Source organism: Neodiprion lecontei, chromosome 4 (assembly GCF_021901455.1).
Source record: "Neodiprion lecontei isolate iyNeoLeco1 chromosome 4, iyNeoLeco1.1, whole genome shotgun sequence".
In the NCBI taxonomy this organism is placed as follows: Eukaryota; Metazoa; Arthropoda; class Insecta; order Hymenoptera; family Diprionidae; genus Neodiprion; species Neodiprion lecontei.
The window spans coordinates 15,099,775-15,117,701 of NC_060263.1; the positions used below are offsets into that span (position 1 = coordinate 15,099,775).

The 17,927-nt window shown below is 40.2% G+C and overlaps 1 protein-coding gene across 5 annotated transcripts in view; it reads right to left on the bottom strand.

Moving 5' to 3' along the window:
- The window catches only part of LOC107226773 (40S ribosomal protein S4), a 28,581-nt gene extending 11,458 nt beyond the window's left edge, over positions 1 to 17,123 (bottom strand). Inside the window, exons 1-2 of one of the 5 annotated variants that reach the window (XM_046736067.1) lie at positions 17,057 to 17,123; positions 11,603 to 11,610 (exon numbers count right to left, since the gene is read on the bottom strand). In XM_046736067.1, the coding sequence (XP_046592023.1) occupies positions 11,603 to 11,610; positions 17,057 to 17,108 (60 nt within the window). In that variant the 5' untranslated portion in view covers positions 17,109 to 17,123. Of the gene's footprint in view, positions 1 to 4,014; positions 4,020 to 6,881; positions 6,890 to 11,457; positions 11,464 to 11,602; positions 11,611 to 17,056 lie in introns of those variants that run through there. The other 4 variants (XM_046736072.1, XM_046736074.1, XM_046736073.1 and 1 more) reach the window with 4 other exon arrangements.
- Between the last annotated feature and the right edge of the window lie 804 nt (positions 17,124 to 17,927).

Here is a 17,927-nt window from a genome sequence, read left to right on the forward strand (position 1 = left end):
TAAAATTGAACCTTGCGGCACTCCCATTTCAACCTTTGTTTCTTTGCTTTTGGTGCTATTTAAATTTACAACCTGCGTTCTATCTGTCAGATAGCTTTTGATACTGTCTAATGCCTTTCCCCTAATACTGTATCTGTATAATTTCCTGAACAAAATTTCAAAGTTTACGGTGTCGAAAGCCTTTGCCAAATCCAGGAAAGTGACAATGGTGGCATTCGTTTTGTCTATATTTTGATAGAGTGTATTTGTGACGAAAGCCAGCGCATCTTTTGTGCCCTTGCCTTGTCTAAAACCGTATTGCATGCTAGCGATCAATTCATTTTCCTTGATGAAGTTAGAAAGTCTTTTGTGCAACAACTTTTCGAAAACCTTGGCAATATTAGACAGTAGTGAGATTGGTCTATAGTTTTGGCTTCCACTCAGGACCTGCACTGCAGGGATTGGTCAGCTGTTCCCTCATCCAGCTCGGTTGATTGCATGGTGCAGGCACTAACAAGCTTAAAGCCTCGATTGACTCCTGTGTCCCTCTGCGCACGGTTCGCCCCTCAAAGGCCCCTGCACCCTGGTTCAATGATGAAATCAGGCAGCTTATCAGAGAAAGGGACTCTGCGCGTAGGGCTTTCTTTCGCTCGCGTAACCCTTTGGTCAGAGTTAATTTAAAATCCCTTCGGAACCGGGTTCAAACAACGATTCGTGCGGGTCGCAGCAGATATTTTGCGGACAAATTGAAAGGGGTCACAGATTCCAGGTTGCTTTGGAAAAAACTTCGGGAAATGGGCCTCATCAAACGCAAAAGCCATGCTATACCCAACCACCTCTCGACCAATGGTTTTAACGACTTCTTCATTTCTGAATATATGGGAGGAGTGCAGGATTGTGAATCGTCTGTCCTCCTCCCGTTTTTGACTCCGACTTCAACTTTCGGTATGTGACATTAGCCCAGATCAAGAAGTGTCTATCCCTGTAAAGTCAAACGCGAGGGGTTGCGATGGCATCCTTGTCAGCTACCTGAATCTAGCTGCATCAGTTGTGGTGCCCATCCTCCTCGATATTTCAACTTCTCACTAATGCATGATGTCTTTTCGGAAATTTGGAAGCACTCCACACGTGCCCTCTTCCTAAAATCTCTAGTGCCAAAAGTACAATGACTTTCGACCTATATCCATTCTCTGCGCTACCTCTAAGCTGCTCGGAAAACTTGTTTTCAATCAGCTATCTGATTCTTTTCGCGAGAGTGGTTGCTTAGACCCATGGCAGTCCGGTTTCCGAAAGGGTATAAGTACGCAGAGTGCACTTATTTGTGTCACTGTAATAACGAAAGGACTTAGAGAATCAAAGGGTTCTCTGTGCGATTTAAGCGAACGCCGAGCCAAAGAAGTCTCACAAAACAAGGAATATTTTAGAAAGAAAATAGATATATTTCATTACGATGCTGTCTTTTTAAAGTCTAGAGACTAACTCATAGAAGATACTTCTTCCCACTGAGGCCCGACTCCTGTGGATTTCCAATTCCGAACTAGGAGGAGTTCTGAATCTTTCTCCTGGGCGATGATCCAGTCTTATTTATTTTCAACGAGAGAAATTTGACGAACGTTAAGCGAGGGATCTTACTGTTTAATTAAACGAGAGCACTGTTCGCAATCGTCCCCGCACGGACGACGAGAAAGTGCATCAGCATTACCATGCAGAACTCCGGGACGGTGTTTAGTTTCAAAGTCATATTGACCTAACCTCTCCAACCATCGAGCTACTTGGCCTTCAGGTGATTTGAACGAAAGAAGCCAAGTTAAGGAAGCATTGTCTGTCCGAATCAAAAATTTCCTTCCATAAAGATAATGATGGAAATGGCAAATAGATTTTACCATCGCTAATAATTCCCTACGGGTAACACAATAATTGCGTTCCGGTTTAGACAAGACCCGACTAAAATAACTAATAACGTGCTCTTGGTTATCCTGAATTTGAGACAAAACCCCACCTATACCACAGAGAAAAGCGTCAGTATCTACGGTGAATTGAGAATCGGTGATGGGATAAGCTAATATCGGCGATGAAGTTAATAATTTTTTAAGGAGAACAAAGGCTCCTTCGCATTCGGAAGTCCAATCAAAAACAACTTTAATTCCTGTAAGAGCATGGAGGGGTCTCGCTATAGAAGCAAAGCCCTTAACGAAACGTCTGTAATAAGTACAAAGTCCTAAGAAACTTTGAACCTTTTCTTTTGAATCCGGACGAGGCCAATTCGAGACCTTTTCTATTTTAGAAGGATCTGTCTTAACACCTTCCGCTGAAACGACGTGTCCGAGAAAGGTTACTTCTTTTTTGAATAAATGACATTTTTTGGGACTCATTTTTAGACCAGCTTGGAATAAACGACTAAAAACCTGCTCAAGATTTTCCAATTCTTCATCAAAAGTCTTACCGAACACGATAATGTCATCGAGATAAACTAAACAAATCTTGCCAGTGAGACCTTGAAGGGCGAGTTCCGTCGCTCTTTCGAAGGTAGCTGGAGCGTTACAAAGGCCAAAAGGCATAACTTTAAATTGCCAAAGTCCACCTAACCCTGTGACAAAAGCTGTTTTCGCTTTATCTAACGGATTCATTTCGACTTGCCAATAACCGCTCTGTAAATCTATCGTAGAAAACCAACGGGCACCAGATATTAAATCAAGGGTATCTCCTATCTGAGGAAGCGGATATGCATCTTTCTTGATGACCTCGTTCAACTTTCTATGATCTATACAAAACCTGTTGGAATCATCTTTTTATTGACTGAGACAATAGGAGAAGCCCACGGACTAGAAGACGGCTCAATAACATCTGCTGTTCTCATATCTTCTACTAATTTTTCAACTTCCCTGCGACCGTTTAAAGGAAGCCGTCTAGCTGCCTGTTTAATCGGAGCGTTATTCCCTACATCTATCGAATGCTTAGCGATGGTACATCTCCCGATGTCGGCAGAGTCTTTAGCGAAAGTCTCTTTAAAATCGTTAAAAAGGCAAACGAGACTGTTAGTCTGAGCGATATCTAAATCTTTAGAAGACCTAGTAAAGAGTTCCGTGAGATAAGAAGGAACGACTAAAGAGTCCGAAACATGTTCTAAAACGCGCAAAGACGAGAGGGTTTCTTTCTGTTGAGAACAGTTAATATACCTAGACGTTTCGAGGTTGATTTTACGGTAACCAGAACAGAGAGTCGAATCCCCGGTAGAAATGACGCAGTTGTGAGCGGAAATAAAATCTACGCCTAAAATGCCTTCATCTTCTATATCAGCTACTAGAACTTCATGTGGGGATTGAACACAATCCGCTACTGTTACCTGCATGACCATCTACCTACGACAGGGGTAGTTGCTCCGGTAGCGGTGCGAATAGACACAGAATGCAATTGAAGCAAGAGACGAAATCATATCAGGACGAACAACGGAAATTTCGGCTCCGGTATCTATCACCCACAAACAACCTGTTCCGTTAACGGAACCTTTAGCATATAGGCCGGTACGACGCAGGCCTCTTACCACGAACTGTGAAACAATAGGGCTAAGGAACTTGGAATAAACCGACAATTTGTCTATTCGCACCGCTACCGGAGCAACTACCCCTGTCGTAGGTAAGATGGTCGTACAGGTAACAGTAGCGGAGCGGATTGTGTTCAATCCCCACATGAAGTTCTAGTAGCTGATATAGAAGATGAAGGCATTTTAGGCGTAGATTTTATTTCCGCTCACAACTGCGTCATTTCTACCGGGGATTCGACTCTCTGTTCTGGTTACCGTAAAATCAACCTCGAAACGTCTAGGTATATTAACTGTTCTCAACAGAAAGAAACCCTCTCGTCTTTGCGCGTTTTAGAACATGTTTCGGACTCTTTAGTCGTTCCTTCTTATCTCACGGAACTCTTTACTAGGTCTTCTAAAGATTTAGATATCGCTCAGACTAACAGTCTCGTTTGCCTTTTTAACGATTTTAAAGAGACTTTCGCTAAAGACTCTGCCGACATCGGGAGATGTACCATCGCTAAGCATTCGATAGATGTAGGGAATAACGCTCCGATTAAACAGGCAGCTAGACGGCTTCCTTTAAACGGTCGCAGGGAAGTTGAAAAATTAGTAGAAGATATGAGAACAGCAGATGTTATTGAGCCGTCTTCTAGTCCGTGGGCTTCTCCTATTGTCTCAGTCAATAAAAAGATGATTCCAACAGGTTTTGTATAGATCATAGAAAGTTGAACGAGGTCATCAAGAAAGATGCATATCCGCTTCCTCAGATAGGAGATACCCTTGATTTAATATCTGGTGCCCGTTGGTTTTCTACGATAGATTTACAGAGCGGTTATTGGCAAGTCGAAATGAATCCGTTAGATAAAGCGAAAACAGCTTTTGTCACAGGGTTAGGTGGACTTTGGCAATTTAAAGTTATGCCTTTTGGCCTTTGTAACGCTCCAGCTACCTTCGAAAGAGCGACGGAACTCGCCCTTCAAGGTCTCACTGGCAAGATTTGTTTAGTTTATCTCGATGACATTATCGTGTTCGGTAAGACTTTTGATGAAGAATTGGAAAATCTTGAGCAGGTTTTTAGTCGTTTATTCCAAGCTGGTCTAAAAATGAGTCCCAAAAAATGTCATTTATTCAAAAAAGAAGTAACCTTTCTCGGACACGTCGTTTCAGCGGAAGGTGTTAAGACAGATCCTTCTAAAATAGAAAAGGTCTCGAATTGGCCTCGTCCGGATTCAAAAGAAAAGGTTCAAAGTTTCTTAGGACTTTGTACTTATTACAGACGTTTCGTTAAGGGCTTTGCTTCTATAGCGAGACCCCTCCATGCTCTTACAGGAATTAAAGTTGTTTTTGATTGGACTTCCGAATGCGAAGGAGCCTTTGTTCTCCTTAAAAAATTATTAACTTCATCGCCGATATTAGCTTATCCCATCACCGATTCTCAATTCACCGTAGATACTGACGCTTTTCTCTGTGGTATAGGTGGGGTTTTGTCTCAAATTCAGGATAACCAAGAGCACGTTATTAGTTATTTTAGTCGGGTCTTGTCTAAACCGGAACGCAATTATTGTGTTACCCGTAGGGAATTATTAGCGATGGTAAAATCTATTTGCCATTTCCATCATTATCTTTATGGAAGGAAATTTTTGATTCGGACAGACAATGCTTCCTTAACTTGGCTTCTTTCGTTCAAATCACCTGAAGGCCAAGTAGCTCGATGGTTGGAGAGGTTAGGTCAATATGACTTTGAAACTAAACACCGTCCCGGAGTTCTGCATGGTAATGCTGATGCACTTTCTCGTCGTCCGTGCGGGGACGATTGCGAACAGTGCTCTCGTTTAATTAAACAGTAAGATCCCTCGCTTAACGTTCGTCAAATTTCTCTCGTTGAAAATAAATAAGACTGGATCATCGCCCAGGAGAAAGATTCAGAACTCCTCCTAGTTCGGAATTGGAAATCCACAGGAGTCGGGCCTCAGTGGGAAGAAGTATCTTCTATGAGTTAGTCTCTAGACTTTAAAAAGACAGCATCGTAATGAAATATATCTATTTTCTTTCTAAAATATTCCTTGTTTTGTGAGACTTCTTTGGCTCGGCGTTCGCTTAAATTGCACAGAGAACCCTTTGATTCTCTTAGTCCTTTCTTAATTTCCCCCGTTGTTACAATATCAAGCATGGTATCGACTGTCGGAAACTTTCCATTCTGCAATACGCCTCCAACCCTGAGTACCCTATTGCTGAAGTCAAACCGTGGTGGGCTCCACCTATTCTAGTCTCCGTTGTTTATCGGCCACCAAACAGCCAACCTAGCTAACTTCGAGCAGGACTCTGGCTTGCTTTGTAACAACTATAGCCTCTCTCTAGTCTTTGGCGGCTTCAACGCGGACCAGCTCGGTAACTCCTACCATGCTTAAAACGTGCACTCCTGCTTTGCGCATGCTCTTCACCTGTTACCGTCGGAGGCTACTCATCATACGCACACTGCGGATTCACTGTTGGACCTCTGCTTGGTCAGCGATCTGAATGCTGTTCTCGGCCATGGGCAGACGGATGCACCGTTCATCTGATCTTCATCACCATTGCGATTAATTCCCCCCCTCTTGCGGACAAGCTGATAACCGCGCGTTCGTACAGGGCTTTCTCGTCGGAAAGATTTCTTCAACAGCTCGAAAGCGGCAATTGGATCAGTTTCTACCCAGCTGCCTCTGTCGACGAAATGCTCTCGTGCCTGCAGGGTAACATCACTTCGGCCTTAAATGTGCATGCGCCACATCGCACCTTTCATCTCAAGCGTCAGCAGCCTCCGTGTATCTCACCTGAGCTTCTGTCCCTCGCTCGCACCAGGGACGTTTACTATCGAGCCTACAAGCGATCGCGTAACCACACTTCTCTTCTACAGTATCGTGACCCCAGGGACACTTTGCATAAACGCATCACTGCCGCTCGCAACTGCATTTTATACTAGCCGACTTGCTGGAATGAACAACTCTCGATTGCTCTGGAATGAACTTAGGCTCCTTGGCCTTATGCCTTTGCACCATAATGATTTCAGCAGGTTCAGTACTGATGAGTTTAAAATCCACTTCGCCTCTGTGTCTCAGCGTCCTACGGCAAATGAGGAAGTAGCTAGCTTCTTCGCCAGTTTTCCCCCGCGAGTGTACGATGACTCACTTTTCTACTTTGGCGACATCCCTCCCGTTGCTCTTCGCAATGCGATTTCTCATTTCTCGTCACGTTGATGACATCTCTTTGCGTAACATCTGAGATGCGCTGCTGGTAATCTTCCCTTACTTGCTGGCTTTGTTTAATCCGTCCATTAATACCGCTATCTTCCCAGCTGAGTGGAAGCGAGCTCGTATTCATCCGCTAGCCAAAATAAAATCACCATCTTCGCTCCAGCAAGTTTGGCCCATCGCTAACTTGTGCCTCACTTCTAAGTTGCTTGAGCGTATTGTTTTGGTGGAGTTCAAAACATTTTTTGACGATCACATGTTGTTAAACCCACGTCAGTCCGGCTTCCGACCCGACTACAGTACGCAAACCGCATTGCTGAAGCTCACAGAAGATGTTCGTTGCGTTTTGACTGTCGTAAGGTCACTATATTAGTGCTCTTCGATTTTAGTAAAGCGTTCGATACCATCGTACATGCAACCCTTCTGTTCAAGATCCTATCTCTTGGTCTCTCTCAGCACGTGCTGACTTGGGTTTCAAGTTACCTCCAGGGTCGCACCCAAGCCGTTGTAGGTCAATCTAGTACGATGTCTGTCTGGGCACCCTTGGACTAGGGTGTGCCTCAGGGCTTTGTCTTGGGATCTCTTCTCTTTTTAATGAAACCAATGGGAAGTTGAACCGTACGCTCAACTGTTGCGTACGATTTATTTTTGGTGTGCGAAAGGCTGAGCACATATCCCCTTTCTATCACGTGCTGGGATGGCTATCAGTTGAGATTAGGCGGAAATACTTTCTTGGCCTGTTTATTTTTAAACTCCTAGTCACACAGGAACCCCAATATCTCGCCTTGCGTGTATTGCGGAAACAAACTGTACAGCAGAGGGACGTAAGGTCGAAATCTAATGACCTTTATCTTTCGTATGCCAGAACGGCAGCCTTCCAAAAATCTGTCTATCTTGCTTCTAACTTGTTCCCTGTGGAACTCACTTCCCTTGGCTGTACATGAAGCAAGGTCGCTTTCGACTTTCAGGACTAGACTCGTAGAAGCTGTTACCGTCAGGTAAAATTCGAAATTTAAATTTTAAGCCCTATATGTGAACTAGCTGTAGTAGGGTGGTCCTTATTTTGGGTAAGTCGGAATTTCAAACCTCTCACCCCTTGCATATCTCAAGGCCTTCAAGCTCGTTTTTACCATTAGGCTCCAATATTAAACTTTGACCCTCTTGGGCCACGGGTAAACCGTTGTCCGATTGGGCTTAAACTTTGCACACATTTTTTTTTTGGCAAATGGGAGATATGCAAGGGGTGAGAGGTTTGAAATTCCGACTTACCCAAAATAAGGACCACCCTAAGCTGTAGTTATAACTGGATGTTTGAATTTTTGGGGTAGCATCATTTTTGTACTTTGTATTTTCGTGCTTTTTAGTTGTTTATTTTTTGTTTTCTTATTTTTATTTTTTCAATCTTTATTTTCTTAACTACTCTTTATTTTTACTTTTTAATTTTCTTATTTTACTCCTCATTTTATTTATTTTTATTGATGTATCGTAATTTTTGTTTCTTTTTTTTTTATTGGTTTTGTTTATCTTCTTTGTGTGTACTTGGTGCAAAGTCTTTCGGGGATCGTAGTGTCCCAGGACTTATAATAATTCCGTTTCTCTCTGTCTCTCTCACAAGGAAAACTTATTGCAGACAAGTTAATTCTAATTTTCATGATCATGAGTAAGATATAGATGGATTGAAAGAATCTGTTGGATATTCTTAAACTCACCTCATTTCAAAAGGTGAGTGTGGTGTTTTAACTGTCAGCGCTTCGGACATAAAGCCAACTGCAACCACCCCATGAGATACAACAGATGTGGAGTAGGACATAGGCGAAGGGCTGCGATAATCATGTCAAATGTGCCAATTGCTCGGAAACACACTGCGCTTCGGACGATAACTGTATTATATTTAATTATAACGAAGAGGGGATAAAACTTAGAAATTCCTTGGGCACCGACTACAAGGAGACGGAGGCGTGGACCCTGCAGTTTTTCGGCGCAAATCATGGAGTAACGATCACGGAAACAGGAACAGCTAAGTTTTTAACCCAGTGATGACCTTCCGCCAAGTGCTGGAGCCTTCAGTATTAATAATCTCCAAGACAAAGAAAGCAGGCCAGGAGAATTTCGTAAGTAGGAGATTGCGACAAGTCATTCTACCTCAGAACTAAATTCTAAAATCGATAAAGTTAATATCAATCAGGAGGTAGTCGAGGATATTGGAAGAAAATTGGTAAGTCAGCATAGAAAGGATTCGGAATTACTGAGAATATTGAGCCAAGCAGAGGCACTGGCCATTAATGAAGTAATGGAAAAAACAGGACGTAAGTTCATCTCTTCCCCCATTTCTAAGAAATAACCAATCTGGCGATCCCAGGCGATAATGGCCAGGCCAGATGGCTAGGTCATCTTGTATTCACAAGATTGCCTGAGTTGGAACTACGTAGGACAGGTCCTCGACCCCCTCTGGGAAAAGAGAGGGGTAACTGAGGAATCCATCCGAATCAAGATCTCTCAGCTCCAGAGGATAGAAGCCCCGGGCTCAATTTGTATGGCACATAACTTCTGGAAACTTAATTAAAATTCAACTGAGAATAAATAGACTAAAGGATAATGGAGATTATAGGGTGGAACCTAAATGGAATATGTTCCAAATATCACGACGTGATAAATCAGCTTAACAATGTGATATACTATGCTTACCAGAGACCAAACTATCGTTAACTTCCAGGTTCAACCCAGCAGTTAAAAATTTAAACATTATTAGGAAAGATGAAGCAGCAGTAAATGCGGGGGTCTGATAACTTAGATAAACAAAAATCTACTACATAAGAACATAAATGTCCAGAATGCCACAAGGAGCAGAGGTCATAGGAGCAGAAAGAATCTGGGAAAGCACAAAATGTTGAAAAGGTAAACTCATGATTTAAAACCCCTCGCGCTTATTCGACAGTCGAGGCCAGCACTGGCCGTCTTGTTTTGTATCCAATATATCTTTTATTCTATTATCATTTTTCAATCTATTATTATTTTTTTGTCAATCATATTATTTTTGTATCAGTACGTACGGAGCAAAAAAAAATAAATAAAAAATACGAGGCGTGGGTAACCTAACCTCAAAAGAAAAACTTTTCTTGCCGCTCAACGTGAGAGATACGTGTGAAAGCCTTCTGTTATTTCTCAGCAATAATTGGCGATTCGCTGCTAACAAATTTCATTCCCGTAAAGAATATCGAGCTTAAACCGAACACTACTCGTCGAGAAGCTGTATAGAAGAGAAAATTTCCCAACATTGAAATTCGCGATGCAAGCATTACCGGAACACGATGACCTGTGGGCGTACGTAATCGATACGGAAGAGTACGTAGCTGACGAGAAAAAGGCTACAAAGGCTAAGTCGAAACTTATCTTATCAGTAGACCCCATAAATTATGTGCATATTCAGGAGTGCGCCACTGCGAAAGAGGTATGGGAAAAATTTCAAACTACTTTCAAAGACTTGGGATTGACGCACAAGGTCAGCCTCTTAAGGTTCTTAGTAACTCCTCAATTACAAAAATGTAAAGACGTTGAAGACTATGTAGACATTATAATTACAACAGCCCACAAACTCAACGGCGTAGGATTTAAGGTACTGGACGAGTAGGTAGGAACGCTACTTCTGACAGGACTACCAGACGAATATCGCCCCATGATTATGGGTCTGGAAAACTCTGGAACAGCGATAACGGCAGATTCGATAAAGACAAAACTGCTGCAAGACATCAAGAATACGAAGATGGCTAAGGGTGCGAACAGTGATACGGCATTCTACACAAACGGAACAAAACCAAACTCGAAAAGTGTACGGTGTTTTCGGTTTAAGCGCATAGGACACTTTGCTGGCGAATGCAAAGCGAAGCTAATCGAAAAACCGAGTACAGGCGAATAAAGCAAAAGGATGAAAGCGCCAACACAAGGTGAAGCGTATTGGAATTTCCTACCATCGACGGGAATGAATGGTAGAAACTAGTTCGTCGACTCGTGTGCATCGAACCATATTTCGACAAAGGATGAGGGATAAAAAAACCAGACAATATGCTCAGTAAAGAAAGTGACTATGGCGAAAAAACCAAGGTATGTCAGCAAGGTCAATCGGAGATATGAACCTAGAGATTCCCACGAGTACAAGTGTAGAGATACAACTTGCTCTACATGCCGAAAAGCACAATCAACCTGCTCCCAGTAAATCAAATTGTTAAAGAGGGTTTATCTGTAGATTTTTCTGTAAAGATCAGCGAGTTCTGCGATGATGAGGGGAACAACCTAGGCACAATGTCGTTAGAAGGAGGTGTATACAAACTCAAGATGGCAAAGGAGAAGGCTTTCTACGCAATAGAGCGACCAACAGTGGAACTTTGGCATAGGAGACTAGGTCATCTTCATTACCGAGGTATATCACAACTCAGTAACGACTTAGCAACAGGAATAAAGCTGAGTAACATTGAAGAATAACCTTGTATTCCATGCGTCAAGGGTAAGGTTGCAAAAAAAAACCGTTACCAAAGGAAGGAAAATATATTAAGGAAATGCTCGAAGTCATACATACAGATTTATGTGGACCGATGGAGAGTGCATTTATTGGAGAATCGAGATATTTCATAATCTTAATCAATGATTTCAGTCGTAAAGTGTTTATCTATTTCTTGAAAAAAAAGGACCAAGAGAAAGATAGCACCACGGAGATGAAAACGTTTGTGGAAAAACAGACCGGAAGAGAAATACAATACATCCGATCCGACAACGAAGGTGAGTTCGTGATTCGAGATTGAACAGCACTATCGTTGAGAGAGGGAGAAACGGTAGCTACGGCTGTTTACCTGAATAACAGATCTCCAATCAGAGAAATCACTGGGAAGACTCCAGAAGAAATGTGGACCGGTCTAAAACCGGATTTAAGAAATTTCAAAGTATTTGAGTGCAAGGCGATGGCACAGGTCCTAAAGAGACGACGCAAAAAATGGGATTCCAAGGTAGAAGAACTAATGATGAATAGTTTCTTGGAAGTTCTAATAATCAAGGAAAATCATCTCATCAAAACTGATTGGTTCCACAAAGTCACCTGGTCACAAAGGTACCTGAATTTTCACTCTCACCATTCCAGATCATACAAGATCAGAACGATCAATTGTTTGGTTGACAGAGCAATCAGATTATCCAGTAGCGAATTTCGTAATAAGAATTTGTCCTTGATAGACGATGTATTACGTAAGAACGCTTATGCTCCCGTCCTTCTTAAGAAACATATACAAGCGAAATATAAGTCAATTGTGGAGGTTATTGATTCTGACAACATCAACACAATCGTCGCACCTATCATTCAAAAAAACTTTGTTAGCATCCCATATGTGGCTGGTCTATTTGAAACACTTAACAGAATATTTTCTAAATTCAACCTTCAATTTGTCGGAAAAAACACTCACGACTTATCTTCCTTATTCGACTCAGGTAAAGATTTGTTACCTTTGGATAAACGTTCTTGCGTCGTGTATAAAATTCCGTGTAAATAATGCAACAGTCTATACATAGATCAAACTAGCAGACGGTTGCATACCACAATAAAGGAACACAAACGCAATATTTTTGAACATGAGGACAATCACACAGCTCTCACGAGACATTCTATCGGATTTGATCATGCTTTTAATTATGATCAAGCCAGCACCTTAGAAGTTGAGCCGCATTATTATAAACGTATACTGTTAGAAATGTGTAATATTGTTGCACATTCTAATGCTGTTAACTTAAGACAGGACATCGAACATCTTAGCATAATTTAGACTCCACTGATACATAGAGCCTAACCAATACCGACTGAGTTTACCTTTAACCATGCTATAACCTTATCTATTTAACTCTTTGAGTTTGAGCTGCCGCGCTGTCTATTACCTTAATTTTACCTTACCTTTAACCTTTTCCCGCTCACACGTCGGATGATCCACATGTGCTTTTTCAAATTATTTTTCGTCCTTTCGGTCACAATAATTTTTAAACATTAACCTTTCAACATTAGCTTTCACATAAAAACTTTGATTTACGATCTCAGCCGCAATAACCCAAAATCATAAACACCTGCAATAGTTAAGATAATCGAGTAGACTAAACACCGGAAACGTGGGAAGAGAAATCATGGATAGCTCACAGAGAAAGAAACCCTTATTCTCAGAATTCAGGATAGCGCCTTCATTTTAATGACGATAAGATCAATTAGCGCTTCGCCGCTTGCTTCCGTAAACCAACCACCTCGCGCTAATCCACCACCGAGATCTCATGCACTAACCAGAAACCTTACCCCCAATTATTTCATCATCCTTAACCAATCATCCGAGACCTGCGAGAAACCGCGACTCCTTTTGAACTTCTCCTACTTTCCCTCCAATTCAACCCTTCCAGAGAATAGAATAGAAGAGAAGAACTTCAGACATCATAGAGAACACAAGAGAAGATTCAGACATCATAGAGAACAGATCAGAACTTTACTGAAATCCTAGAATTAAATCACATTCAGAACCTCCGAGACTTATTAACAGTTTGTGACTGCGATAGTGATTAACATCAGTTTGTACCACAATTGTAAACCTACCATTGAGATCTAGAAGGAGATTGTTAATAAATGTGTAGTTAACCCAAGTGTTGTTATAAATAATTATTTCAATCACGCGTAGTGATGGTTGGCACGAGCCTTACCTAACAAACTCTTAGAATTGTAGGCGAGTTGAATGAGAAGATCTGAGGAGCTAATCAGCGGATTCCCGAGATTTACATATACCAACTACGAAAGTCAGGAGAATAATTTAAATCACGCAGTGAATCAGAATCGACTCGAAACGTTCCTCTCGGAACGTAATAACATTATCAATTTTTAACATTATCAACTTCAATTTTAATAATTAATTGATTAAGATGTACGTTTGGAAAAAACGCATCGCTCTGTTTTTACACTATACCGTTGGGCTTGTCACCCCTTTGTGTTTTATCCTGTGATGTTCGTCGTGTTTTTGTTCATCATTTATGCAACTGACAACGTTACGATCAGGCATTTACCGCTCGTTTTTCTTGTTTTTTCGTTTGGCACAGATTGCCTCGATACTGATATGTCTTCTTATAAAATAATTTTAAATCTAAGTTTTACTTTCTTAGTGCTACCTTCTGTATTTATCTTTTTTATCTCATTTCCTTCTGTTACCTGTTGTTCTCACTTGTCATAGATGTGGTCAATAAATAAATATTCGTTTTGAGGAAGGCCCCCACTCGAGCCGAAACGTGAACAAATTTTCGGTTGTTCTGTTTAATGACCTCGATAACCAAGATTACCATTTCGATTCAGAAGAACTAATCTTTGTAGGCTGTGCCGATAACACGAAAGGATATTGACTAATCAACCCAAACACGTACGAAGTATACAAACGAAGGAATGTAATATTCCTGGAAAAAAAGCGTGAACCAAAACCAGAGAAACAAAAGGATTTTGGACAATTCAGAGAGTTCATCAAGATACCGATCGTCGAAGAGACAGTTGAAGAGGAAGAAGATGAATTGGAAGAGGAAAAGACGATAACGAGTCAGAGCAAAGACCCTAAAACTAGACTAACAATTTATTATGCGCTATTCCATAACGTGGCTTTGCATGGCATAGTTGCCTGGGTCGGAGCACATGCAAACGTTATAGGGCCTCTCCAAACACTGCAGGATAAGCTCCAAAAAATAGTGCTGAGCAAACATAATGTTAGAAGAGAGACACCCCTGTGTCTCAAAGATTCCTATATTTGAAAATCACTAATACATTACTATCCAAATTTAAAATCTAACCTCGATATCTCTAGCTCCAACATTAGAAACAAAGCGCTATTCCTCCCTACAACAAAAGGGAAGTCTATTATAGAAGCAGTCTCATTACTGCTACGATATACTTCAATAAATTGGATAATAATCTTAAATCCTTGAACCACAAAAAAAAAAAAATACTATAAAAAGGGAGTTGAGAAACTGGCTAGTCGGACTGAAGTAATTATTTTACCACCTAAATCTATTAAACCTTTTATTTCTTCTTTTGTCTTTATTTTCTCTTTTGATTTCATCTATTATATAGTAACCTAATTTTGTTAAAATCTCTTTCCCACGCTGATCCTATGTACAGATGTTTTAGACCTCCGTAGGGTATAAGTACTGAATATCATATTATGTTCAATTTTGTACTGCCTGGCAAATAAATAAGTAAATAAATAAAATAAATAAATGTAATAAGCAATGTTAATCTAGCGAGATATCTCGAAGTAACATGGAATGTGGAACTCAGCTGGACACCATGTGGGTCATTTCGCCAATGATTGGCCAAAGTTGTAGCGAGTGGTCAAAATTTCAAAAAACTAAATTTGCCTTTTGAAAAATAGTACTCAAAAAGATAGCCATGATTTTTTGAAAATTTTTTTGGCCAGTGATTTTTGAGCAATTGCGGCGGCAAATTTTCGAGTTTTCGAAATTACAAAATTTTCAACTCGATATATCTTTTTTCCCTGAATAGATAGAAAAAAACTTCACAGAAATTTTTTTTTCGTAAAACTCTGAAATTTTAAACAAAAAATATATCAATATCCAATGCTATGTTTATAAGACTCTAGACGCCAGGTTCGATTCCTGGCTCCGTCGTTAATTTTTCGAAATCACCAATTTTTCGAATTTACATTCTTTCAGCTATGTTTATAACCTCGATAATCAAAGTTGAAATCTAAAAAACAATTTTTCAGCCATTGCGCAGATCAGTTTTGCTCTTGTTATCTGTAATGCAAACGAAGCTAATTGCTTTTTACTGTAGAAGAAAAACATATTCAAATTACTTATACGAGAAGATTGGTTTCTCAAATGGATTGAAACATGTTTTATTTTTCCGCTTTCTTGGTGTTTTGGGCATAGTGAAAAACCGACACTATAATGTCCAACGTTTAACACAAACGAAAAAAATACGTCAACACTGCAACACTAATGTTAGTATAGTTATTTGAATAATTATATTATCAAACTGCTTGAGGAGATGCTGACTTAAGCGCCTCTAGTGGTCGCGCTTGAATTCATTTGCCACACTACCCGGAGGCCCAGGAAGGAAACTGCCTTACCGGCAGAAGGTATTGTAGCATTTTCAAAAGCATTACAAATGGGCACAAAAAATTAAATGTTAACATCTGTTGCGTCGTACTAAGTGAGCTGATGAATATTTTGATCAAATGAACTTTGCTATGGTATCTAACGATGCGTAAAAATCGAGTGAAGGAGTATCTGAAAGAAAGATATCCAAAAGTAAAACCCTTGAAAGGAACAGAATCAATTTTGCAAATGGTTTTTGTAAATGTTGGTAAATAAGTTTTTAACTTATTTACGTAACAAATCATCGATAAAAAGGAAAAGTAAACAAAATATGGTAAATTTTGCTGTCATTATTTTTAATTTTAATTCTTGTCCTACGTACTTATGGAGATCCCAAGTTCCTTTGAGTTATTTTCGATGTAAAAAACTCTGAATGTTCCGAAAAAAATATTTTCAACGATCTAAAATTGGGGGCAAGGGCTAAAAAATTGTTTTTTAGATTTCAACTTTGATTTTCGAGGTTATAAACATAGCATTGGATATTGATATATTTTTTGTTGGAAATTTCAGAGTTTCACGAAAAAAAAATGTCTGTGAAGTTTTTTTCTATCTATTCAGGGAAGAAAGATATATCGAGTTGAAAATTTTGTAATTTTGAAAACTCGAAAATTTTCCGCCGCTATTGCTCAAAAACCACTGGCCAAAAAAATTTTCAAAAAATCATGGATATCTTTTTGAGTACCATCTTTCGAAAGGCAAATTTAGTTTTTTGAAATTTTGACCACTCGGTACAACATTGGCCAATATTTGGTGAAATGACCCATGTATAGACACAATCAGAACTAAAGCCGGTAAATTGCTAAATATTCTCCAGGCAATCGCAGGCTTCAAATGGGGAGCCTATCGAACGACCCTCATACAGGTTTGCAAGGACCTAGTGAGACCTGCTATGGAACGGGCAGGATTTTTATTGGCTACCGCGAGTTATAACAAATTGCATCGACTTAAGCGACATAGAACTCAGCTATGAGATCGAGCCTTGGCTGCTAAAAAACTATCCCAATTAACATGCTTTTGCACCTAATCAGACTGGTATCACAGAGGGATGCATTCAATGAATTATCCAAACGCTTTATGATTAGGAAAATGGCCTACTTAAACAGCCCCATAGAGAAAATAAAAACTCAAAAAGGTCCAAGTTCTTAAAAACCATAGACATGTAACCAACGCACAGGTGTTAAACTCCAGATTATATCACTTATGGCAAAAGGATAAAGCATTACTGAGAGAGATGGAAAATGAGGAAGGCATAGCAACATATAAAATAAGTGCGATATGCTAGACTGGCGCGTGACTTCAAGCTTAATCCCTGGTTCAGAACCTTGAGTTGGAACAGGGCCCAAATATGTATTACAAATAGATTAAAAAGTGGACATACAAGAACTAAATCCATTTCAAAAGGATGAAGATCGTAAATGGGGATTTCTGCTTTTACGGAGAGGACCAAGAGTCGCTGGATCACCTAAGTTGGAGTTGTTCAAGGTATAACGCAGCCAGTGTTGATCTATTGGGGAATCTCGCAGGAGACAAAATTATTTATTGTCCACTCCTTAATTGAGGATCTGGTCTTGTAAACGGACACAGATAATAACACTAAACATTACTAAACTATAATGGCAAAGGTAAGGACATTGACGCAGTAAACAGTAAGGGATAGTAATCCAGGGTAAACAAACTGCAACCACACGATCAGATGCAACAGATGTGGCGAGAACCACGAGGAGGACTGCTCTAGTGAAATCAAATGTGCAAACTGTGGAGGAAACCACAAGGCGACGGATACCAACTGTGTCATTTTCTCATATAATAAAGAGGTAGTCAAACTCAGAGAAACTATCGGCTCAGATTTCAAAGAAGCAGAAATTTGGATACACGAGCTTTTTGAAAAAGAACATGGAATTATAATAGGTCAGTCATAAAGGACTCGACTCAAAAATTTACTAGCTACGGCAGAATATTAAAAAAATGATTTCCAAATCATTGTTCCAAAATAATCAAGTCGATCTAAATGTCGGAATTAGCCTAAAACCTCCCAAAGA